General features: G+C 39.8%; 1 protein-coding gene across 1 annotated transcript; it reads left to right on the top strand.

The window, feature by feature from the left end:
- Window positions 1–23,195: 23,195 nt before the first annotated feature.
- Window positions 23,196–24,427, top strand: LOC138895884 (uncharacterized). Its single transcript, XM_070180632.1, has 2 exons — window positions 23,196–23,492; window positions 24,335–24,427. Exons 1-2 carry the CDS (start codon window positions 23,196–23,198, stop codon window positions 24,425–24,427), a joined length of 390 nt encoding a protein of 129 aa, XP_070036733.1.
- The last annotated feature ends 2,879 nt before the right edge of the window (window positions 24,428–27,306 follow it).

Raw genomic sequence — 27,306 nt, 5'->3', positions numbered from 1 at the left:
ATCCACGTGGATGTATTCACGGACCACAAGAGACTTCAATATATTTTCAAACAGAAGGAGCTGAATCTGAGGTAGAGAAGAAGGGTTGAGTTACTCAAGGATTACGACATCGATATTCTATATCACCCGGGGAAAGCCAATGTTGTGGCGGATGCTCTTAGCAGGAAATCTATGGGTAGCTTCGCTCACTTGGAGGCATGTTGAAGGCCGTTGGCCAGGGAGGTTCACCAGTTAGCTAGCTTGGGAGTTCGTCTTGCGGACTCTAGTGAAGGAGGGGTAATTGTGCAAAATAGGGCTGAATCATTGCTTGTTGTGGAAGTCAAAGAGAAGCAATACGACGATCCATTTTTGGTAAAATTGAAGGAGGGGATTCATAAACATAAGACTATGGCTTTTTCTCTCGGCTTGGATGATGGTACGCTAAGGTACCAAGGGCAGTTATGTGTTCCAAATGTGGATGGTCTCCGGGAAAGAATCATGATCGAGGCTCACACTTCTAGGTATTCCGTGCACCCAGGTTCTACAAAAATGTATCATGAACTTAAAAAAGTCTATTGGTGGAATGATATGAAAAGGAATGTGGCGGACTTTGTGGCAAGATGTCTGAATTGTCAGCAAGTGAAGGTCGAATACCAACGGCCTGGTGGGTTGGCACAGAACATAGAAATTCCCATGTGAAAGTGGGAAATGATTAATATGGATTTTGTGATAGGATTACCTCGCACTCCTCATAAGTTTAACTCAATTTGGGTGATTGTGGATCGGCTCACGAAATCAACACATTTCTTGCCAGTTAAATCTACTGACACAGCCAAACAATATGCTTAGTTGTATATCAAGGAAATAGTCAGGCTGCATAGCACACCAGTTTCTATCATTTCCGATCGAGGGGCTCAGTTCACGACAAATATTTGGAAGAAATTTCAGCAAGGTTTGGGTACTCAGGTGAATCTTAGTACAGCCTTTCATTCACAGACCGACGGGCAGGCAGAGCGGACTATTCTCACACTTGAGGACATGTTGCGTGTTTGTGTTCTCAACTTCAAGGGTAGATGGGATGATCATTTGCCACTCATAGAGTTTGCTTATAACAACAGCTTTCATGCTAGTATTCAAATGGCACCATTTGAGGCATTATATAATAGGAGATGTAGATCTCCCATTGGGTGATTTGAAATTGGGGAATCTGAGTTGATAGGGCCAGACCTCATACATCAGGCTATGGAAAAAGTTAAAATCATCAAAGAGCAGTTGAAGACTGCTCAGAGTCGTCAGAAATCCTATCCGGATATTCGTCGCAGAGACTTAGAGCTCAAGAAAGATGATTGGGTATTCTTAAAGGTTCCCCCCATGAAGGGTATAACACAGTTTGAAAGGAAGGGAAAATTGAGTCCGAGGTATGTCGGACCATACAGAATCATTCAGAGGATTGGTGAGGTAGCGTACAAGCTTGAGCTACCACCTGAGATGTCATTAGTGCACCTGGTGTTCCATGTGTCTATGTTGAAGAAGGTAGTTGGAGATCCGTCAGCTATTGTGCCGGTTGAGACCATTGAGGTTAATGAAGAACTATCATATGAAGAAATTCCAGTTGCCATTCTTGATAGGCAAGTCCTAAAGTTGAGAAATAAAAAAATTGCATCTGTGAAAGTGCTATGACGAAACCAACAGGTTGAGGAGGCTACTTGGGAAGACGAGGAAGAAATGAAGAAAAAGTATCCTTATTTGTTTGAATAGCCATGTATTTATAAAGTTGTGTTCTATGAAAATTCTAAGGGTTACCTTTTACGAATTATGCATATTTTGTACAGTTGATGTTAAGGGTGTCCTGTTTCTGGTAATATATTGCTCATGAGGCCACAGTAGGTGTTGCTATTGTGTTATATTGCATTATATATATATATATATATATATATATTGAGGATGTGTTTCTGGGCTCTCTAACAGGGGGATAGGCCCAGTTACAGGGGAAACTCTCACGAAAGTTTTGGAAATTTTAGGGAGATAGTCAAATTTGGGACTGCTGGTGTGTGGTATGAAACCTGAGTTGCATAAGATGCTAATAGTGAATCTTAATCCTCACTCGAGGACGAATAATCTTAAGTGGGGGAGGATGTAAGGACCCGTAAAATATTTCTTAAAACCCGGGGTTCTGTGATGCCGGGGTAGGCGTAGAGGTTAATAATAGTAGAAATTCTTCGGACTTTTCCTAAAAATCGGGGTTCGGACTTTTTGGATTGAATAGTGCGCTAGGGAGTTGAAGGAAAATATTTTACAGAAATAGGCATTTCTGCGGCCCATTATGCGGCCGCAGAATGGCCATAGAGTGAAGCAACTACTTGGGCCATTTTTTATGTCAATTTTACTGTCAATTATGCGACCGTATAACCATTTGACGGGCTGCACTTTTGTCGCACAATCAGCCTTAGAATTTTTGCGGAGGGAGGTTCTGCGACGCATTATGCGACCGCAGAAAAGGTCTGCGGCGCATTATGCGACTGCAGAACAGGTCTGCGGGCAGCATAACTACCGCAGACCCAGGCAAATTCTTTTCCAATTTTTGGCACCAAATTGTGCGGTCGATATGCGGCCCGCATATCCATTCTGCGGTCGCAGATGCGACCGCATATCCTATTCCGGAGCTTTATTTTTGGGATTTTTAAACCCGACCCTATTTCGTTAAAACATATGCCATAGTCCATTTTTTAGCATATTTCTGATATTTTTAGAGTGAGAAAGAGTTCTTAGAGTGGGGAAGTAACCTTCAACCTAGCATCCAACAATTCTTACTCAATCCTTGAAGATTATCACGGAAAGTCTTCAACCTAAAGGTAAGAATCTATGCCTTAACTCTTAATTTCAAAAATTTACAAAAATATTGGGATAATTAGATTAGACAATTCTTGGGTGTGGGGGTTGTTATCTTGCATGCATGTATTATCAAAGAATGTGGGAAGGCTGTGAGCTAAAAATGGTAGAGAATGGGTTGTGGGGTGATGGAATCCTCCATGAAAGGACCTTAAAACCTTAATGCACACCTAGTGTTTGATAAAATGCTCAAATGAGCTACAACAATGATCATCCTCCTAATTTTTGTTCAATTTGTTATATTTCTAAAATAGATCAAATTGCTAAGAATTCCAAAATGTTTTAAAGTTTAAAGGAAGCTCAATTGAGGTATGTTGGCTAAACCCCCTTCTTCTTAGAATCGAATCCCACGGTGTTCATGTAATTGGTGTAAGTCCTAAATTGATCATTATAGAATTGGACATTCCTAATATATTTGTGTTGAAGGATGTATGTTTAATATTTATTCTAAATACTTCATCATGTCATCTTGCCATTTGAGGATGTGTTCAAAATTTGAAATATGTGTTAGAAATGTTAAGACTTCATGTCAACGTCGAATAAAGGTTGTTATTCCAAATTGTATTAAAAGCCTCTATGTGTCTAAGATTCCCAAATTGCTCATATGTGAATTTAATGTCTTGAATGGGAAACCTTATTGTTGTCGATAATGATAATGATGTTTGAATATGGAAAGGGGAACTGGAATTATGAAATACGGCCAAGTGCCAAGAATGACTTTATAATTGTGGCCACTAGTGCCAATGAATTGAAAGGATGTGGAAAAAGTATGATGTGAGATGATAGACTGAAAAAGGTAATGTCTCGGGTGAGACGGCCTAGCCGATCGGGCCGTGATCGGATGCCATGCCGCACACATGGTGGTAACTGTGCTGGAAATTATAATGAAATTGTGGGTATGGTTGATGTCTCAAATGAGACGACCTAGCCGATCGGGTCGAGATCGGACTCCGTGTAAGAATACGGAGGTATTGTGAATTATGGTATATCGACTCTAAAGATCACCCGACCTAATAACATGGAAATTGACTTGAGAACTTATGTGATCCTTACTTGATGTTTTAGTATTGTTTGAAGCTCTTATTGAACTGATGACTGTTTCCCCCTTGTATTATTATTCATTCTATTGAGATGGTGTTTAGTTCTACATACTAGTACTGTTCGACACTACTAACCTCCCTTTTGCTGGGGGAGCTGCATCTTTAAATGGATGCAGGTAGTTCCATAGCTGGCTGTATTGATCAGCGATGGTGGTACATCCTCTTCCCAACCGACTTGGTGAGCCCCACTTCATCCCGGGGTCAAGTATCGTATCTTTTGTTCATATTATTATCATGTTTTGAGGTATAGCCGGGGCCTTGTTGCCGGCACTATCATAACACTCTTTTGTATCTTTTAGAGGCTCCGTAGAAAATATGTGGGTTGTACATAGGTGGTAGAAAAGTCAAACAGATTATGTTGTATTTTGATCTCTTCTTCCACTCGAATCATAAGAATGCATGTATCTTGAAACTTAAAAATGATGTAACCAATGAGACGATTTAGTATTGTATATATGATCTTCCTACTGTCTAATTAATGAAATTGTGTCTTCTCTTGATCATGGGTGAGTTGGGTAGAAAGTATCTAACATACTTGCTCGTCCGAGTTCACTCGGTTGAGCGTCGGTCGCGCTTTTCGAGGTTGGGGCGTGACATGGAGTCACAAGATCACGAGCATCTAGAGTTTCTACAAACAGGGTTTGAATTAAATACAATCGTCTTGAATGAAAAGAATAGTAAATAGGGGAAATGGAAGGGGACTTCAAGGTCTGCGGATGCCAGTAGATCTACCTCGAGTCTCCAAATGCCAATCCGAGCTGATACGCCTCATGGACAGCTGGGACCAGTACCAAAATCTACACAAGAAGTGTCGAGCCTAACCACGACGAGGTAGTGACGTGGCTATGACAGAACACCCACGTAATTATACCTATACAGATGAAAATATACGTATAAAATAGTAGCAGATAAAGAATTAACAAGTACAATTGGGAGGGGACATACGAAAGGGTACAAGATACGGTAACTACAGCAGGAGATGATAACAAGAATCAGTCAATAAACCTTCAAGCAACAAAATGAACAAAACATAATGAATAAAGCTGCACGGCATCACCCTTCATGCTTTTACTCTCAGCCTCACCATGAAACAGTAATAATGGCACAGCATCACCCTTCGTGCTTTTACTCTCAATCTCACCATATAATGATAAATACGGCACGGCATCACCCTTCATGCTTTTACTCTCAATTTTATCATAAAACAATAGATACGGCACGGCATCACCCTTCGTGCATTAACTCTCATTTATGGCACGACATCACCCTTCGTGCATTAACTCTCAAATATGGCACGACATCACCCTTTGTGCATTAACACTCTCCCTTACCATGTAACAATGAACATATAACAACAGGGAGATAGAATAAGCAAGATCAAGTCTTCTGTAAACAATAGTTTCACAATACCAACCTCAACTTCAGAAATAATACTCAATTATCATAGATAGTTCATAAGTACGGAAAGAACAATCAATTTATCAATTAACTAATCTTAGCATGGATATCAAGATCAAAGAAAGAGATAAATTACAAGAAACAAGTCCCACCTGCATGCTTTAACCCAATAACAACGCATAAGTACTCGTCACCTCACATATACGTTGTATCCAACATTTAAAGTAGTAGAAAATAGGCAAACAAGTCCTAATCCTTCAAGTCAAGGTTAACCACGACACTTACCTCGCTTCCAAAGATCAACCCAAAGCTCAACCACGGCTTTGCCTTTCAAACAAGCCTCCGGACCAACCAAATCTAGCAAATTATCAACCAAACTATTCAAAATAAGCCTTAGGAACTACCCACGAATGAAAAAGGTTCAATTTAGGTCATTATTGAAAAACGTCAACAAAAGTCAACTCCTGGGGCCGCTTGGTCCAAACCCGAAATTCGGACCAAAACCCGATTACCCATTCACCCCCGAGCCCGGTTATGTAATTTATTTCGAAATTTGACTTCAATTTAAGGTCTAAATTCCAATTTTACAAAAAATCCCTAATTCTTCCCAAACCCCCAATTTCCACCATGAAAATCCTAGCTTTTAGGTTGAAATCTTATGAAATGAAATGGAAAATTGAAAGAAAATAGGTTAGAATCACTTACCAATGAGTTGGGGAAGAAGAGCTCTTGGGAAAATCGCCTCTAGGGTTTCTAAGTCTGAAATTTTGAAAGAATGAGCAAAATCCCGTCTAACTTAGCTTCTGAGCAGGCGCAGATATCGCAATTGCGACCTGGGGTTTGCAATTGTGAACCCCGCAAATGCGAAGTCCCAACATTTCTACTATCATCGCAATTGTGATGATTTGTTTGCAAATGCGAACTCGGCTATACCGCAAATGCGACCCAATTGATCACAAATGCGACCAAGTTTCCCATAGTCCTTCCCATAGTCCCACTTCGCAAAAGTGAAGACTTGTTCGCAAATGCGAACCTGTGGTGCGCAGCTACTCTTCGCAAATGCGAGGAAATAGCTCGCAAATGCGAACCTGACAGGAATTCTGCCATATCGCAAATGCAAAGTCTGACCTCGCAATTGCGAGGTTTGAGGCCTGCACCAGAAACTAAAGAACACCAGCTATTTTCCAAGTCCAAATTCACTCCATAGCCTATCTGAAACTTACCCGAGCCCTCGGGGCTCCAAACCAAATATGCACACAAGTCTAAAAATATCATACGAACTTGCTCGCATGATCAAATCGCCAAAATAACACCTAGAACTATGAATCGGACTCCAAATCAAATGAAATTTTCAAGAAAACTTTAGAACTTTTATTTTAACAACCGGACGTCCGAATCATGTCAAACCAACTTCGTTTCTCACCAAATTTGACAGACAAGTCATAAATACAGTAATGAACCTATACCGAGTTCCGGAAACAAAATACGGAACTGGTATCAACAAAGTCAAATATTGGTCAAACCTTTAGATTCATTAAGTCTTTAAACTTCAAAATTTCGACAAAAAGCGATAACTCGAGCTAGGGAACTCCAAATTCGATTCCGGGCATACGCCCAGGTCCCAAATCATAATACGGACCCACCAGAACCGTCAAAATACGGATCCGGGTCTGTTTTCTAAAAATGTTGAGCGAAGTCAATTCAAATGGATTATTAAGGCAAAATTTCATATTTTATCAACTTTTAATATAAAAGCCTTTCGGAAGAACACTCGGACTGTGCACGCAAATCGAAGAAGGATTAAGGAAGCTATTGGAGGCTTCAAAACACAGAATTATGGTTTAAAACTCTAGATGACCTATCGGATCATCACATTCTCCACCTCTAAAATAACCATTCGCCCTCGAACGGACATAAAAAGTACCTGGGCTGGTGAAAAGGTGTGGATATCTACTTCGCATGTCTGACTTGGACTCCTAAGTAGCTGCCTCGACCGGCTGACCTCTCCACTACACTCGAACTGAAGGATAACTCTTAGACCTCAACTGCCAAACCTGTCGGGCTAGAATTTCCACCTACTCCTCCTCATAAGTCAAATCCTTGTCCAATTAGACTGAGCTGAAGTCTAACACATGGGATGGATCACCGTGATACTTCCAAAGCATGGAACACCGGATGGACTGCTGATAAACTAGGTGGCAATGTGAGCCTGTACGCCACCTCACCCACTCTCTCCAGAATCTCAAAGGGTCTGATGTACCTAGGGCTCAACTTGCCCTTCTTTTCGAACCTTATCACACCCTTCATGGGTGAAAACTGAAGCAATACTCTCTCTCCGACCATGAATGCAACATCACGAATTCTACGGTCGTCATAACTCTTCTGCCTAGATTGAGTTGCGCGAAGTCGATCCTGAATAATCTTGACCTTATCCAAGGCATCCTGTAGTAAATCTGTACCCAACAACCGAGCCTCCCCCGGCTCGAACCATCCAACTGGCGATCATCATCGCCTCCCATATAATGCCTCATAGGGAGCCATCTGAATGCTCGACTGGTAGTTGTAGTTGTAGGAAAACTCCGCAAGTGTCAAGAATTGATCCCAAGAACCCCCGAAATCTATAACACAAGCGTGGAGTATATCCTCCAATATCTAAATAGTGCGCTCGGACTATCCGTCCTCTGAGGATGAAATGTTGTGCTCAACTCAACCTGCATGCCCAACTCATGATGTACTGCTCTCCAGAAGTGCGAGGTGAATTGCGTACCTCGATCTGAAATGATAGACATGGGTACACCGTGAAGACAGAAGATCTCGCGGATGTAAATCTCAGCCAACTGCTCTGATGAATAGGTAACCGCCACAGGAATGAAATGTGCTGACTTGGTCAGCTTGTCCACAATAACCCATACCGCATCGAACTTTCTCTGAGTCAGTGGAAGTCCAACAACAAAATCCATAGTGATACGCTCCCACTTCCACTCAGGAATCTCTAACTTCTGAAGCAACCCACCAGGTCTCTGATGCTCACACTTTACTTGCTGACAATTTAAACACCAAGCTACATAAGCAACTATGTCTTTCTTCATTCTCCTCCACCAATAATGTTGCTGCAAATCTTGATACATTTTGGCGGCACCTGGATGAATAGAATACTAGGAACTGTGGGCCTCCTCAAGAATCAACTCACGAAGTCCATCTACATTGGGCACACAAATATGACCCTGCATCCTCAAAACTCCATCATCTCCAATAGTAACCTGCTTGACACCACTGTGCCGCATTGTGTCCCTAAGGACAAGCAAATGAGGGTCATCATATTGCCGCTCCCCGATGCGCTCAAACAAAGAAGACCGAGCGACTGAACAAGCTAGAACACGACTGGGCTCTGAAACATCCAACCTTACGAACTGATTGGCCAAAGCTTGAACATCTGATGCAAGCGGTCTCTCACCGACTGGAATGTATGCAAGGCTACCCATACTCGCTACCTTTCTACTCAAGGCGTCGGCCACCACATTGGCCTTCCCGGGGTGATACAAGATGGTGATATCATAGTCTTTCAATAGCTCCAACCACCTCCTCTGCCTCAAATTGAGATCCTTTTGTTTAAACAAATACTGTAGACTCCGATGATCTGTGAAAACCTCGCATGACATGCCGTAAAGGTAATGCCTCCATATCTTCAGCGCATGAACAATGGCTGCCAGCTCTAGATCGTGAACATGGTAATTCTTCTCATGGACCTTCAACTGCTGCGACACATATGCGATCACCCTACCATCCAGCATCAATAATGCTCCGAGCCCAACTCGATATGCATCATAATATACCATATAAGATCCTGAACATGTAGGCAAAACCAACACCGGCGCTGTAGTCAAAGCAGTCTTGAGCTTTTGGAAGCTCGCCTTACACTCATCTGACCATCTGAATGGGGCACCCTTCTGGGTCAATCTCGTCAATGGGGCTGCTATAGACGAAAACCCCTCCACAAACCGATGATAATAACCCGCCAAACCCGAGAAACTCCGGATCTCCATAGTTGAAGTGGGTCTAGGCCAGTTTTGAACTGCCTCAATCTTCTTAGGATCCACCAGAATGCCCTCTGCCGATACTACGTGCCCCAAGAAAGCGACCGAGTCCAACCAAAACTCGCACTTTGAAAACTTGGCATACAACTAGCTATCCCTCAGAGTCTGAACTACAATCCGAAGATGTTGCTCGTGCTCCTCTCGACTACGGGAGTAGATCAAGATATCATCAATAAACACAATCATGAAAGAATCCAGATAGGGCTTGAACACCCGGTTCATCAAATCCATAAATGTTGTTGGGGCATCTGTCAGCCCAAATGACATCACTAGAAACTCATAATGCCCATATCGAGTCCGAAAAGTTGTCTTAGGTACATCGGATGCCCTAATCCTCAACTGATGGTAGCCAGACCTCAAATCAATCTTCGAAAACACCTTAGAACCCTGAAGATGATCAAATAAGTCATCAATCCTCGGCAATGGATACTTGTTCTTGATGGTGACTTTGTTCAGCTACCGATAATCAATGCACATCCTCATCGACCCATCCTTCTTCTTCACGAACAACACATGCGCACCCCAGGACGAGACACTAGGTCTAATGAAGCCCTTATCCAGCAAATCTTACAACTGCTCCTTCAATTCTTTCAACTTTGGCGGGGTCATACAGTATGGCGGAATAGAAATGGGCTGAGTGCCCGGAGCCAAATCAATACAGAAGTCAATATCTCTTTCGGGTGGCATCCCCACCAGATCTGCAAGAAACACCTCTGGAAACTCACGAACAACTAGTACTGAATCCATGGAAGGAACTTTCGCACTAGAATCACGGCATAAGCCAAATAAGCTAGACACCCCTTCTCGACCATATGCCGAGCCTTCAAATAAGAGATAACCATGCTGGTAGAATGGCTAGGAATCCCCCTTCACTCTAATCGAGGCAACCCCGGCATGGCTAAGGTCATCATCTTAGCGTTACAATCCAATATAGCATGATAAGGTGACAGCCAATCTATACCCAAGATGACATCAAAATCAACCATGTCGAGAAGTAGGAGATCTATGCTAGTCTCGAGACTCCCAATGGAAACCTCACAAGAACGATAGACACGATTTACAATAATAGAATCTCCCACAAGTGTGGACACATACACAGGAGCACTCAAAGAATCACGAGGCACAACCAGATATGAAGAAAGTAGGATGACACGTAGGAATAAGTAGAGCCCGGATCAAATAGAACTGAAGCATCCCTATGGCAAATTGAAACAATACTTGTGATAACAGCATCAAATGACTCAGCCTCAGGCCTAGATAGGAAAGCATAATATCGGGGTTGGGCCCCACCACTCTGAACCACGTCCCTAGGACGACCTCTAACTAGTTGGCCTCCACCTCTAACGGCCTAACCTCTATCTCTAACAGCCTGACCTCCACCTTTGGCTGCCTGACCCCTGTCTCTAGCTGACTGAGCAGGCGGTGAAGCAACCGGTGCCGGAACAATGGCACGAGAACCTTGCTACTGTGAGCTGCCCGGTGCCTGGGGGCAAAATATAGCAATGTGTCATGGGTCACCACAAGTATAATAGGACCTCGGCTGCTGTGACTGTTGATCCTGAAACTGACCCTATCGACCTGAGTAACCACTCTGAAAACTCTGGAACGGAGGTGTACTAATAGGAGCTGATGATGCAATGTAGGCTGGTTGATCGGGATGAGACATATAAGGGTCGTGACCACCTGAAGCACTGTGAGATGCCTGGAGCGCTAAATGATACGGCTTGGGAGGATGGCCTCTACCTAAAGTACCCCTGCCTCAAGACGAGGCGCCACTAAACCCATCGGAATGACGAGGCCTATTATCAGACCCATGCCCCCTCTCCTGAGCAAGAACCACCTCAATCCACCTAGCAACATTAGCAGCCGTTTGAAAGGAAATCTCACCCTCGGTCTCCTTGGCCATCTGTAGCCTGATAGGGTGGGCGAGTCCATCAATAAACCTCCTCACCCTCTCTCTCTCTCTCTCTCTCTCTCTCTTAGTAGGAAGCAGAAGGAGAGCATGACGGGCTAGATCCACAAAATGAGTCGCGTACTGAGTAACAGTCATACTGCCCTACTGGAGACGCTCGAACAGCCTACGGTAATCCTCTCTCAAAGTGATAGGGAGAAACTTCTCTAGAAATAGCTGTGAGAACTGCTCCCAAGTAAGTGTAGGTGACCCAGCTGGTATGGTCAACATGTAATCTCTCTACCACCTCTTAATGGAACCCGTTATCTGAAATACAGCAAAATCGACCACATAGGTCTCAACTATACCCATGTTTCGCAGCACCTCATGGCAGCGGTCAAGATAATCCTGTGGGTCCTCAAAAGGTGCACCACTGAAGTGAACTGGGAAGAGCTTTGTGAACTTGTCCAATCGCAATAATCCCTCAGAAGATATGACGGGCCTATCACCGACCTGTACCGCAATAACTGGCTGAACTACCCCAACTGGCAGGGCTGTTGGAGATTGATACTGGGGAGCCATCTGCTCCGGAGTGTGAGTAGTGGGAGTTTGTGCTCCTCCCCTAGCCTGAGAGACGGCTGGTGCTACAGGAAAGCATCGGCCTGGGCCACACTCTCCATAAGGCCCACCAAACGGACTAGAGCGTCCTGAAGCACTGTGGTGGCGATGAACACCTTCGGGACCTGAGCTGGTCCAACAGGTACAGTCTGAGCTGGAACCTCCTCATCAAAATCCACTTGAGGCTCCACTACTAGTGATGTTGCTCGAGCTCTAGTCTGAGCTCGGCCTCTGGCGCGACCTCGGCCTCGTCCTCTGCCCCTAGTAGGAGCTGCCACTGGGGGCTCCGGCTGCTCTCCAGCTGAAGATGTTGCATGTGTTCTCGCCATCTGTGGGAGGACAAGAATATAAGAGTTCAATCAACAATGATAGAATAAAACTACACGATAGAGAAGAATAGAAGTGAAATTTGTTCCTAAACTTCATAGCCTCTGGAAGATAAGTACAGACGTCTCTGTACCGATCCTTCAGACTTTACTAAGTCTGCTCGTGACTTGTGAGACCTAGGCAACCTAATGCTCTGATACCAACTTATCACGACCCAAAATTCTTACCTTCGGGACCGTGATGGCGCCTAACATTTCACTTGCTAGGCAAGCCAACGTTAGAGGATCCTTAAGCCAATTTTTAATCAATTCAAATAAGTAAAACCAATTAAACCAAAATGAAACCAATACGGAATGCAGAATATCATAAAAACTCATAATATTTAAGTACAACCCGGATCTGGAGTCACAAGATCACGAGCATCTAGAGTTTCTACAAATAGGGTTTGAATTAAATGCAACTGTCTTGAATGAACAGTAAATAGGGGAAATGGAAGGGGAAATCAAGGTTTGCGGACGCCAGCAGCTCTACCTCAAGTCTACAAATGCCGATCCGAGCTGATATGCCTCACGGACAGTTGGGACCCGTACCAAAATTTGCACAAGAAGTGCAGCGTGTAGTATGAGTACAACCGACCCAATGTACTCCGTAAGTGTCGAGCCTAACTTCGACGAGGTAGTGACGAGGCTATGACAGGACACCCACGTAATTAAACATGTACAAACAGAAAAATACATACAAAATAATAGCAGATAAAGAATTAACAAGTACAATTGGGAAGGTACATGCGAAAGGGGTACAAGATACGGTAACTACAACAGGAGTGATAACAAGAATCAGTCAATAAATCTTCAACCAACAAAATGAACAAAACATAATGAATAAAGCTGCACGACATCACTCTTCATGCTTTTACTCTTAGCCTCACCATGAAGCAGTAATAATGGCATGGCATCACCCTTCGTGCTTTTACTCTCAATCTCATCATACAATGATAAATACGGCACGGCATTACCCTTCATGCTTTTACTCTCAATTTCATCATGAAACAATAGATACGGCATGGCATCACCATTCATGCATTAACTTTCATATATGGCACGGTATCACCCTTCGTGCATTAACTCTTAAATATGGCACGGCATCACCTTTCGTGCATTAACACTCTCCCTTACCATGTAACAATACACATATTACAACAGGAGATAAAATAAGCAAGATCAAGTCTTCTGTAAACAACAGTTCCACAATACCAATCTCAACTTCAGAAACAATACTCAATTATCACAGATAGTTCATAAGTACGGAAAGAACGATCAATTTATCAATTAACTAGTCTAAGCATGGATATCAGGATCAAAGAAAGAGATAAATTACAAGAAACAAGTTCCACCCGCATGCTTTAACCCAATAACAACGCATAAGTACTCGTCACCTCACATATGCATTGTATCCAACATTTAAACAAGTTGCAAATAGGCAAACAAGTCCTTATACCTCAAGTCAAGGTTAACCACGACACTTACCTCGCTCCCAAAGATCAACTCAAAGCTCAACCACAGCTTTGCCTTTCAAACAAGCCTCTGGACCAACCAAATCTAGAAAATTATCAACCAAATGATTCAAAATAAGCTTTAGGAACTACCCACGAATGAAAAGGTTCAATTTATGTCATTATTGAAAAAGGTCAACAAAAGTCAACTCCCGGGCTTGCTTTGTCCAAACCCAAAATTCGGACCAAAACCCGATTACCCATTCACCCCCGAGCCCGATTATGCAATTTGTTTTGAAATCCGACCTTAATTTGAGGTCTAAAATCTAATTTTACAAAAATCTCCAATTCTTCCCAAACCCCCAATTTCCACCATGAAAATCCTAGATTTTAGGTTGATCTTATGAAATGAAATGGAAAATTGGAAGAAAATTGGTTAGAATCACTTACCAATGAGTTGGGGAAGAAGAGCTCTTGGGAAAATCGCCTCTAGGGTTTCTAAGTCTGAAATTTTGAAAGAATGAGCAAAATCCCGTCTAACTCAGCTTTTGACCAGGCGCAGATGTCGCAATTGTGACCTAGGGTTCGAAATTAGGAACCCCGCAAATGCTAGATTTTCTTTGCAAATGCGAAATCCTAACATTTCTTCAATCATCGCATTTGCGATGATTTGTTCGCAAATGCGAACTGGGCCATACCGCAAATGCGATCAAGCTTCCCCCAGTCCCACTTCGCAAAAGCGAAGACTTGTTCGCAAATGCGAACTTGTGGTGCGCAGCTACTCTTCGCAAATGCGAAGAAATAGCTCGCAAAAGCGAACCTGACAGGAATTGTGCCATATCGCAAATGCGAAGCCTGACCTCGCAATTGCGAGGTCTGAGGCCTGCACCAGAAACTGAAGAACACCATCTATTTTCCAAGTCCAAATTCACTCTGTAGCCTATCCGAAACTCACCCGAGCCCTCGGGGCTCCAAACAAATATGTACACAAGTCTAAAAATATCATATGAACCTGCTCGCGCGATCAAATCGCCAAAATAACACCTAGAACTATGAATCGGACACCAAATCAAATAAAATTTTCAAGAAAACTTTAGAACTTCTATTTTAACAACCGGATATCCAAATCACGTCAAACCAACTCCGTTTCTCACCAAATTTGACAGACAAGTCATAAATACAGTAATGAACCTATACCGAGTTCCAGAACCAAAATACGGACCCAGTATCAATAAAGTCAAACATTGTCCCACTGGGCATGCCAGAAATTTGTAACAACAAATTTTCGCGTAGAGAAAAATAAATAATCAAGACTGGAAAATTGCGTAAGAAATGTAGTATTTGATTTCAATAAATAATTAGTGTTACAATCTCTATGGTATTCCTCTGATTCTTCGAGAATATAAACTATCTTGATGAGCTTGATTTTGCTTTTGATTCAAGGGCTTGTAAAGCTTGGTCTTGAATCTCCTTCTTGAACTTGAATTTGGATTTGATCACGTACAAGTAATTTGATCTTGAACGCCTTGGTATTTGATTTGGATTCGTTCTTGATCTTGAACTTGAACTTGAACTTGTAGCTTGAGTGCTTGAGCTTGTAGCTTGTAGCTTGTAGAGAAATCTACGGTGTTTGATCAACGAGCTTTCTGCTTGCTTCTTGTTATCACTTCTGGTATCTTATAGCTTTATGAAGACCTCTACTTATAGTTGTAGTCAGTGGTGTGGCTCCGTGATTCGATTGGTCCATTTGAACTGACCAATACCATCTAGACACTTGGCATAACTCTACTGGTTGTTGATTTGACTTGGTATGCCACCCTTTCTTGACGCATGGCATGAATTCATTGGCTCATTTATTTGGCTTGGATTGCCACATCATTTGAGACATGGTATGATTTTATTGGCTTGCTCTTTTGACTTGGATGGCTACATCATTTGATACGTGGCATGAGCCTGGGCTTTAAGATAGGCTAATAGCCATTTGGACCTTGGGCTTATTATTTTATTTGTAGTCTAATTAAATGGACTAACCCAACACATATAATTAACCCAATTTACTAGTCACAATATTTATTTTGACTAATGTCTTGAATTTAATATGGTCCAAATTATTTTATGTATTTAAATCCGATAAAATTAAAATGCCTACACTTGTGTATCGACTTAGTTTACTTATCGCATAAGCTATATTGGGTCGTGTACAATTAATGAAGTACATCAAGCTTTCCAACATTCGATTATAATCTAATTGAGACTTGCTTTGACCTTTAATCTTTACAGGAGTGTGGTTTGGCTTAAATTAATTGGAGTTCTTACAACTTTGAAGTCTAAATAATTGAACTTTTCAAGTACCATTATAATGTAATGAGATTCGGATAATACTAAACCTTGAGGAGTCTTATGGATCTTGATTTTTAATATTAAGTCAGTAACTCCTAAGTCTTTCATATAAAACTTACTAGTAAGCATGCGCTTAGTAGCATTTATGTTCATAGTGTCGTTACTCATTATCAACATATCATCCATATATAAATAAACAATGGCTACTTAATTTGGAGTATTCTTAATATAAATACATTTATCACATTTAATAATCTTGAAATCATTTGATAATATTATTGGTCAAATCTCGTATGATATCGTTTGGGTGCTTATCTTAGTCCATAAAGTGACTTAACAAATTAGCACACCTTCTTTTCTTTTATGGGAACCACAAACCCTTCAGGTTGTTCCATAAAATTTTTTCTCCAAATCTCTATTTAAGAAGGTTGTTTTCATATCCATTTGATAAGATCGTACACGACCAATGCTATTAATTCCCGAATGGATCTAATTTACGTTACCGGCAAGTAAGTGTCAAAATAATCAAGATCTTCTCGTTGTCTAAAGCCTATGATAACAAGTCTTGCCTTATATTTATCAATAGTACCATTATCTTTTATTTTTCTATTGATAATCCACTCAGAACCCAAACATTTGTTTCCTGTAGGAAGATTAACTAATTCTCAAGTATGGTTATTTAAAATGAATACTATTTCACTAATGACTGTCTCTTTTTGAAATTGGGCTTCCGAGGAAGACATAGCTTCTTTAAACGTTTGAGCCTCAATATCTAACAAGAATGTAAAATAATTTGATCCAAAGGAAGTAAATATCCTCTGACGTTTACTACGTCTTGGATTCTCCTCATTAGGTGTATTTTTCTTTGTTTCTTCCTGAGGTAGCTTAGATCTTTCGCTAGACAACCCACATTCCCTCTTATACAGATATATATATTTTTAAAGAGTTCAGCATTATTTGATTCTACTACCATATTAATATTAATATCAGAATTTTTTGATTTATGTACTAGAAAGGATATGCCTTACTATTAGTTAAATATCCTATAAAAATACAATAAATGATTTTTGATCCTATTTTTACCCTTTTGGGTTTAAGAACCTGCACTTTAGACAAATACTTCCACACATTCAAGTTGAACTTTCTTTCTTTCTTTTTTTCATATGGAATGGATTGTATTTTTTCATGGGGGAATCGATTGAGTATTTCGTTAGCTGTAAAAATAGATTTCTCTCATAATTTCATTACATTGTAGCGAATAAGGTCCAGTTGTTTGGTAAATATGCCATATTTCAAATATATTTCTTTGCCACCCCTATTACTTCTTATCATTTTGATTTTATTTAGTTGTGCTTCAACTTTATTTTTGTATTGCTTGAATATATCAATTGCTTCATCTTTACTATTAAATAAGTAAATATAGGAATATCTACTATTGTTGTCAATAAAAATATATCACATTATCTATATGAATTAAGTCAAAAGAATTTGAATTTCTTTCAACTGACTTATAAGAATATTTAACATACTTGGATTCCATGCATATTTGACATTTTGATTCGTTGTATTCAAACTTAGGTAATACTTCCAAGATAATCATTTTTCGCATAGTTTTAAAGTTGACATGGTCTAAACGTACATGCCATAAATTATTTTACTAAAGTAAGTAAGAAGAAGCTTCAACTTTATTAATTTCAATAGCAAATTCAGCTTGGAAAAGACCTTCAATTAGGTAATATTTTCCTACATGCATATCATTTTTACTTATTACAATTTTATCAGAAATAAACATGTACTTAAAGTTATTCTTGACAAGAAGTACCGTAGAAATTAAGTTGCGAATTTCAGAGACATGGAGAACATTATTTAGGGTCACAAATTTGCCCGAAGTCATCGTCAAAGATATCTTGTCAACTCCTAAAATTTTGGTAGTTGCGGAATTTTACATGAAAATAGTCTCGTCGGGTCCTGCAGAAGCATAAGAAGCAAATAATCCTTTGTTAGCACAAATATGGTGGCTGGCTCCAGAATCAGTTTATCATTCATTGGAATTTCCTATCAAGTTATATTCAGATAATATAACACATAAGTTCAACATCTCCTCATTCTTTTCAAAACCGTTTGCTTGATCATTTGTCTTCTCCTTCTTTGGAGCATAACAATCCGCAGCCTTATATCTAACCTTTTCACAGTTAAGGCAGTTACCTTTGATCTTCTTTTTAAACGTGTAATTCTTTGGACCAGAAAGCTTCTATCTCTTTTTGTTATTTTATGGTGTATCTTCAATAACATTTGCTCCCGTTATTGTTGAACTCGCACGAGCTTTCTTTTCAGCAGCCTTATTGTCCTCTTCAATCCTTAGACGAACAATGAGATCTTAAAGCGTCATCTTCTTGCGCTTATATTTCAAGTAATTCTTAAAGTCCCTCCATAAATAAGGTAATTTTTTAATAAACGTCACTACTTGAAACACCTCATTGATGACCATACCTTGAATAATAAATTTGTAATTAGTAACATAATTAATATTTTTAATAAAAATATTAATTTAAATTATACCTTCAGCAAGGAGATCATGAATGATGACTTGCAACTCTTGTACTAGAGACATGATAGACATGCTATCAACCATTTTGAAATTTAAAAATTTGGCACCACAAATTTTCTTACTTCAACGTCTTTATTCTTGTATTTATTTCAAGAGCATCCACAACCCATTTGAAGTTTTCAAGACATAGACATTATACAAGTAATCCTCTAAATAACTAGTATATAATTCTTGCAAAAGAAATTGGAATACTTTCAAGCCTCAGTGACCATAAAACGCTCATTGTCAGGAGTTCCTTCTGCTAAGAGTGGAACATCATCTTTGATAAATCGCTACAAACTAAGGGTGGTCAGATAAAAGAACATCTTTCATTGCCAGCGCTTGAAGTCAGTAGCCAAAAATTTTCTTGGTTTCAACCGGTGCTATTACCGATGTAGGCGATGTGTGACTTGACGATACAGTAGCCATCACAGCAATAGTTGTCGCAACTGTAATGACCCGACCGGTCGTTTTGTGTATTTGTGCCCTATTTCCCCTTTTGATGCTTCATACATGTGTAATTTTGAATCTATGACTTACGAGGTTGATTTATTTTGTTCCGAGAAGGTTTCGGGTTGATTTAGACCCTTTGGTTCTTGGCTTAGACGCCCAAGGTAGAAATATTGACCAAACTTTAAATTTTATGAAAACGACCCCGAAACGGTATTTTGATGGCTCCAATAGATTTATATCGTGATTTTGGACTTATGCGTATACCCGGAATCAAATTCGAAGGTCCGTGGGTTGATTTGTGTTGTTTTGCCGAAAATTGGTAATTTTAAGTTTAGAAGTTTGGTCGTAGTTGCATTTTAGCTATGGGGTTCGAAATTTGGTTTTGGGACTTAGAATAGGTCCGTTATGCTATTTAGAACTTGTCTGCAAAATTTGGTGTCATTTGGAGTTGATTTGATAGTATTCGGATGTTTGGTTGCAATTCTAGAAGTTCTTGAACTTTTCTTTGAAATTCATGCGTTTTGATGTTCGATTCGTAGTTCTAGATGTTAATTTTTTATGTTTTTATCACGCGAGCGAGTTCGTATGATATTTTTAGACTTGTGTGAATTTTTGGTATGGAGCCCCATGGGCTCGGATGAGTTTCGAACGTGTCGCGAAATGGTTTTGAACTGAAACAGAATTGTTAGTGTGCTGGTCTCTGATGTTGCAATTGCTAGCTCTAGCCTCGCAATTGCAAAGTGGGCAGGGAATGGCAGATGTCGCAAATGCGACTTTTCCCTTCGCAATTGCGAAGTCAGCACATACTTGGGCTAGGTCGCATTTGCGACCACTTGGTCGCTTTTGCGAAGGAGGTCAGCGTAGCAATTGCGAAGCCTTGTTGCAATTCCGACTTTTATAGAGGCTATCGGGTTCGCAATTGCGATTCCTGTTTTGCAATTGCGAGTGTTTACAAATGCGATACCTGCAACTGATCAAAAGGGCTGGGAGTCGAGATTTTATCTCATTTTCTCTCATTTTTAAACCCTAGACTCGGTAGGAAGCGATTTGGAGAGGGGATTTTTATCTACAAACATGGGGTAAGTGATTCTAATCAATCTTCTACTATATTTCATGATTATATCTTAGATTTAACATCGAATTGATGAGAATCAAAGAGAAAAATTGGGGATTTTTGTCAAAGTTTTAAAAAATAAAGATTTGAGTTTTGAGAGTAGATTTTGACTCGGATTTGAATATAAAACACATATATAGACTCATGGGGTTATGGGTAGTCAGAATCTACCCTTGGACCCGGGTTTTGACCGAGCGGGCTTGGGGGTTGACTTTTGTTGACTTTTTGGGAAATGTGTAAAGATCAAAGTTTTATCAATTGTAATTAGTTTCGCTTGCAATGTTTGATGTTATTAAGTCATTTTTGGTTAGATTTGAGCCGTGTGGAGGCGAATTTTAGGGAAAAGCTATTTTTGAGGGTTGATTTAGCCTAGTTGAGGTAAGTATCTTTCCTAACTTTGAGTGAAAAAATTACCCCTCATGATTTGGGTTGATTGTGCTATTTGTGTTATGTGGAAGATGTGTACGCAAGGTTTCGAGTGCGTACACGGGATATATGTGGTATTTGACCGATTTAGGTTATTTAGACTCTTTCCATGCCTTAATTGAATTGTCATAACATATTATATTTTTCATTATTAATCTACTCTTATATGTGTTAATCTACTCTTACATGCTTTATTTGATGTAGTTAGCACTTGTTCAACTTCTTACTTGTTATATTTGCTCTCATATGCTTTAGTTGAAATTTTTACCTTCCTTATTATCTTGTTACCTCTTTGTTGTTGCATTACTCTTACTTGAAGTTGTTATCTCGTGGAAATTATCTCCTTGTTGGTTTATTGATGTTGAAGCGATAAAAGCTATTATCATATTGTGGTTGAAGTTGTTGATTTATGAAATATCTTTTCTTATTGAGTATTTCTCATTCATTATGTCATTATTGAGATTCTTGTGTGTATTATGGTTGAGCCATAGGCTATTTGTTATGAAAATGACGGTATTGTTGATTTTGACAAGTTATCACATATGGGAACTTGTGGTACGAATTGTTATTGTATTGTGATATTGATATGCATACAGTGGTATAAGGATAGGGGTTGATACGCATGCGGTGAGATAGGGTAGGCTTGATACGGGTGTTGCTAGTATAGGAATTACTTGAAGCCACGCAATGAGATAAGGTGAGCTAAAACACGTGTAGCTATTTCGGAAAAATGATTTTCAAAACTAAATGTAAGGCTCACGCAGTGACATAAGGAAATCTTGTGATTGAAATTTGTGAAATGTGGAAACGAGGCAGTACCTCGGTTGTGATTCTTGTTGTACACTTTATGTTAAAAAGGCTTGTTGGTTGAACAATTCTTGTTGTTTCTTCATTGTGTTACTTGCAATTATCCGTATTTGTCTTCTTGGTTTTACATCATGTGTATACTCCTTGTCGCCATTACTGCTTAAATTCTCGTTGTCAGCTACATTATTGAATTGTTTACTTGTCATTTACTTTTCTCGTTTCTATATTTAGACTACGCTATACTCTGTTTAGTTCTCTTTAATCCTAGTAGGTGTCTTGACCTGGCCTCGTCACTACTTTACCGAGGTTAAGCTTGATACTTACTGGGTACGGTTATAGTGTACTCAAGCTATGCTTTTGCATATTTTTGTGCAGATCTAGGTACATCAGCCCGTGCCGGATGCTAGTGATTGATTAGCTACTTTTGGAGATTATAAGGTACACCTGCTCAACGTCCGCAGGCCTCGAAGTCACCTTCTATTGTTCCTTAATTAGTGATTATCCTTTATTCAGACAGTGATGTATATTGAGATCTTAGTACTTTTCTGTAGTGCTTATGACTCAGTCTCATCGGGCTTTGGGAACATATTATATTGTGGTTCAGTATTGAGATTCTTATGAGACTTGTTCATTTATATCTTGTTTTAGTCATTACTTTCTTTCTTATTATCTTGTTTGTTAGGCTTGCTTAGTCTTAGAAACTAAGTGCCATCACGACATCCTAAGGTCGGAAATTGGGGTCGTGACAAGTTGGTATTAGATCTCTAGGTCCATAGGTGTTACGAGTCATAAGCAAGTTTAGTAGAGTCTTGTGGATCAGTACGGAGACATCTGTACTTATATTTGAGAGGATACGAAACTGTTAGAAAATTTCACTTCTTTGATTCCTTATCGTGTGAATTGGTTGACTTCAAATTTTGAGTTTTGTCTTCTATTCTCTCACAGATGGTGAGAACACGCACTGCTGGATCCAGTGATCAGACACCCACGAGAGGTCGGGACTGGGGCAGAGGCTGAGGAGGGTCACGTACTGCAACAGAGCACCTGCCTAAGCAGCGACTAAGGAGCCACTAGTAGCTCCGATTGGGGCATAGGCACCGGAGGCGCCTGTTACTGCCCCTGTACTTTAGGAGACCCTAGCACAGTTCTTGAGCATGTTCGACACTCTAGCTCTGGCGGGGTTGATTCCCCTTGCACCAGCCATATCTCAGGCTAGGGGAGGAGCTCAGACTCCCGCGGCTCGTACTCCATAGCAGCGGGTTCATGTTGATCAGGTCTCGGGGTTCATATGCAATGTGAGTTAGGCACACGGGTTGAGTTGAATGCAACATTTCACCCCTAGATAGACGGACAGTCCGAACGCACCATTCAGATCTTGGAGTATATGCTACGTGCTTGCATTATGGATTTAGGGGGTTCTAGGGATCAGTTCTTGCCGCTTGCATAATTCGCCTACAACAACAACTACCAATCGAGTATTCAGACGGCTCCTTATGAGTCCTTATATGGGAGGCGGTGTCGTTCTCTAGTTGGTTGGTTTGAGCCGGTGAGGCTAGGTTGTTGGGCACTGATTTGGTTCGAGATGCCTTTGAGAAAGTCAAGTTGATTCAGGATTGGCTTCGTACAGCATAGTCTAGGCAGAAGAGCTATGTTGATTGGAAGGTTCATGATGTTGCATTCATGGTGGGAGAGAGGGTTTTTCTTCAGGTTTCACCTATGAAGGGTGTGATGAGGTTCGTGAAGAACGACAATTTGAACCTTAGGTACATCAGTCCTTTTGATATCCTTGATAAAGTTGGTGAGGTGGCCTACAAGCTTGCATTGCTACCCAACTTATCAGCAGTTCACCGGGTGTTCCATGTTTCCATGCTACGGAAGTATTATGGTGATTTGTCCCATATATTAGATTTCAGCTCAGTTCAATTGGACAAGGATTTGACTTATGTTGAGGAGTCGGTGGCTATCTTAGACAGGCAGGTCCGAAGGCTGAGGTCAAAGAACATTGCTTCAGTGAACATTGCTTCAGGCTATCTTTTCGGGTTGATTTAGACTCTTTAGTTCTTAGCTTAGAAGCCTAAGTTAGAAATGTTGACTAAACTTTAAATTTTGTAAAAACGACCCCGGAACGGTATTTTTATGGCTCCGATAGGTTCGTATCGTGATTTTTGACTTGGACATATGCCCGGAATCGAATTCGGAGGTCCGTAGGTTGATTTGTGTTATTTTGTCAAATATTGGCAATTTTAAGTTTAGAAGTTTGACAGTAGGTTGACTTTTAGCTATCGGGTTCGGAATTTGATTTTGGGACTTGGAATAGGTCCATTATGCTATTTAGAACTTGTCTTCAAATTTTAGTGTCATTTGGAGTTGATTTGATAGTATTCGGACGCTTGGTTGCAATTCTAGAAATTCTTGAACTTTTTGTTGAAATTCATGTGTTTTGATGTTCGATTCGTACTTCTAGATGTTAATTTTGTGTTTTGATCGTGCGAGCGAGTTCGTATGATATGTTTAGACTTGTGTGGATGTTTGGTTTGGATCCCCGAGGGCTCTGATGAGTTTCGGACGTGTCGCGAAATAGTTTTGAACTAAAACTGAGTTGCTGGTATGCTGATGCTCTGATGTCGCAATTGCGAACACTAGCCTCGCAATTGCGAAGTGGGCAGGGAATGGTAGATGTCACAAATGCGACTTTTCCCTTCGTAATTGCGAAGTCAGCACATACCTGGTCTAGGTCGCATTTGCGACCACTTGGTCGCTTTTACGAAGGAGTTCAGCTTAGCAATTGCAAAGCCTTATTGCAATTGTGACTTCTGTAGAGGCTATCAGGGCTTGCAATTGCGATTCCTGTTTTGCAATTGCAAGTGTTCACAAATGCGACACTTGCAACTGATCAAAAGGGCTGGGAGTAGGGATTTTATCTCATTTTCTCTTATTTTAAAAACCTAGACTCCGTAGGAGGCGATTTGGGGAGGGGATTTTCATCTACAAACATTGGGTAAGTGATTCTAATTTATCTCCAACTATATTTCATGATTATATCTTAGATTTAACATCAAATTGATGAGAATCAAAGAGAAAAATTGGGGATTTTTGTCAAAGTTTTGAAAAATGAAGATTTGAGTTTTGAGAGTCTATTTGGACTCGGATTTGAAAATAAAATACATATATGGACTCGTGGGGTTATGGGTAGTCGGAATCTACCCTTGGACCCGAATTTTGACCGGACGGGCCCGAGGTTGATTTTTGTTGACTTTTTGAGAAATGTGTAAAGATCAAAACTTTATCTATTATAATTAGTTTCTCTTGCATTATTTGATGTTATTAAGTCATTTTTAGTTAGATTTGAACTGTGTGGATGCGAATTTTAGGAAAAAAGCTATTTTCGAGGGTTGATTTGGCCTAGTTGAGGTAAGTCTCTTGCTTAACTTTGTGTGAGGGAATTACCCCTTAGGATTTGGGTTGATTGTGCTATTTATATTATGTGGAAGACGTGTACGCAAGGTGACAAGTGCGTACACGGGCTATATATGGTATTTGACCGGTTTACGTTGTTTAGACTCTTTTCATGCCTTAATTGAATTGTCATAACATGTTATATTTTTTATTATTAATCTACTCTTATATGTGTTAATCTACTCTTACATACTTTGTTTGATGTTGTTAGCATTTGTTCTACTTCTTACTTGTTATATTTGCTCTCATATGCTTTAGTTGAAGTTGTTACATTCCTTATTGTCTTGTTACTTCTTTGTTGTTGCATTACTCTTACTTGAAGTTATTATCTCGTGGGAATTATCTCCTTGTTGGTTTATTGACGTTGAAGTGATAAAAGCTATTATTACATTGAGTTTAATGTTGTTGATTTATGAAATATCTTTCTTTGTTTAGTGTTTCTCATTCGTTATGTCATTATTGAGATTTTTGTACGCATTGTGGTTGATCCATGGGCTATTTGTTGTGGAAATATTAGTATTGTTGATTTTAGTAAGTAGTGGTATATGGGCACTTTTTGTGCGAGTTGTTATTGTGTTGTGATATTGATATACATGCGGTGGTATAAGTATAGAGGTTGATACGTATGCGGTGAGATAAGGTGGGCTTGATACGCGTGTTGCTCGTAAGGAAATTACTTAAGCCACACGGTGAGATAAGGTGGGCTAAACTGTGTGTAGCTATTTCGGAAAAAATAATTTTCAAAACTAAATGTAACGCTCACGCGGTGATATAATAAGAAAAAATTGTGAATGAAATTTGTGAAATATGGAAACGAGGTGGTACCTCGGTTGTGATTCTTGTTGTACACTTTATGTTAAAAAGGCTTGTTGGTTGAACAGTTCTTGTTGCTTCTTTATTGTGTTACTTGCAATTATCCGTATTTGTCTTCTTGTTATTTCATCATGTGTATACTCCTTGTCGCCTTTACCGCTTAAATTCTCGTTCTAGGCTACATTATTGAGCTGTTTACTTGTCATTTACTTTCCTTGTTTCCATACTTAGACTATGCTATAATCTGTTTAGTTCTCTTTAATCCTAGTAGGTGCCTTGACCTGGCCTCGTTACTACTCTACCGTTGTGGTGTACTCATAATACGCTTCTACATATTTTTGTGCAAATCCAGGTACATCAGCCCGTGCCAGATGCCAGTGATTGTTTAGCTACTTTCGGAGACTTCAAGGTACACTTACTCGATGTCCGCAGGCCTCGGAGTCACCGTCTGATATTCCTTATTACTGTTTATCCTTTATTCAGACAGTGATGCATATTAAGATCTTAGTATTTTTCTATAGAGCTTATGACTCAGTCTCCCCGGGTTTTGGGAACATATTGTATTGTGGTTCAGTATTGAGATTCTTATGAGACTTGTTCGTTTATATCTTGTTTTAGTTATTACTTTCTTTCTTATTATATTATTTGTTAGGCTTACCTAGTTTTGAGACTAGGTACTATCACGATATCCTAAGGTGGGAAATTGGGGTCATGACAGCAACAAAATTATTTTGTTGTTATGTACTTATAGTCATTTTCTGTCAAAATTAACACAAATAAATTTAGTAAATCGGTGACGCTTTTACTCTTCAAATCAAATACAAACAACCAAGTAGAAAATCACAAGGATTTTAATCTTGAATTTGAGTAAAAAATCACAAAGATTTTAATATCAAATAGTGAGTCGAAAGTCAAGAGGATTTTAATCTCAATAAAAGACTAAAAAATTCAAAAATTTTAGTCTCTAAAACGAGAGTAAAAATTACTAGGATTTAATCTCCCACGGACAGAATATAAGATGAACATAGAAATATAATTAAATTTCTTAAGCTTGTGAAAAAAACTATGTTCATAAATTAAAAAAAAAATAGAGAATCAAAAATGTTTATTAACACAATATAGAAAATACAATATATTTCGAGCCCATAATTTTTTTGTGTGTCCTTAAAGGATTTAATCTCCTCATTGTTATCCAAGATATTTAGATTAGTTCAGAGAACTCAAATGGCGGAGCAAATCACACACTAGACACTTATATTTTGCTTTTGAAAATTATGCAGAAATACAGAGATGAGAGGGAAGAGTTTTTTAATTTTCGATAGTAAAAAATGAGGCCAAGCCTATGAATTGATAACCAATGAGTTGGAGCCTCAACAGGTGCAAAGCATCTAAGATGCTTGTTCAAGGAAAAGGTGTCTCTTCCGCAGAAATATTCAAATTTTCGTTAAATACTATTTGGTCGCAAATTACCATTGGAAAAAGAAATCGGGAATTTTTTAAGTTACAATTCCGCGCGAAAAAA

Source organism: Nicotiana tomentosiformis, chromosome 7 (genome assembly GCF_000390325.3).
Source record: "Nicotiana tomentosiformis chromosome 7, ASM39032v3, whole genome shotgun sequence".
NCBI lineage: Eukaryota > Viridiplantae > Streptophyta > Magnoliopsida > Solanales > Solanaceae > Nicotiana > Nicotiana tomentosiformis.
Note: the sequence above shows the minus strand (reverse complement) of the source record. Positions and strands in the feature narration are given on the sequence as shown.

Excerpts from the sequence above, each read along its gene's own strand:
- LOC138895884 (XM_070180632.1), top strand. The coding sequence starts at position 23,196 with ATGGTGGGAGAGAGGGTTTTTCTTCAGGTTTCACCTATGAAGGGTGTG. Across the intron at positions 23,493-24,334 it reads TGGCTATCTTAGACAGGCAG|AGGCTATCAGGGCTTGCAAT; the intron begins GTCCGAAGGCTG and ends TGACTTCTGTAG.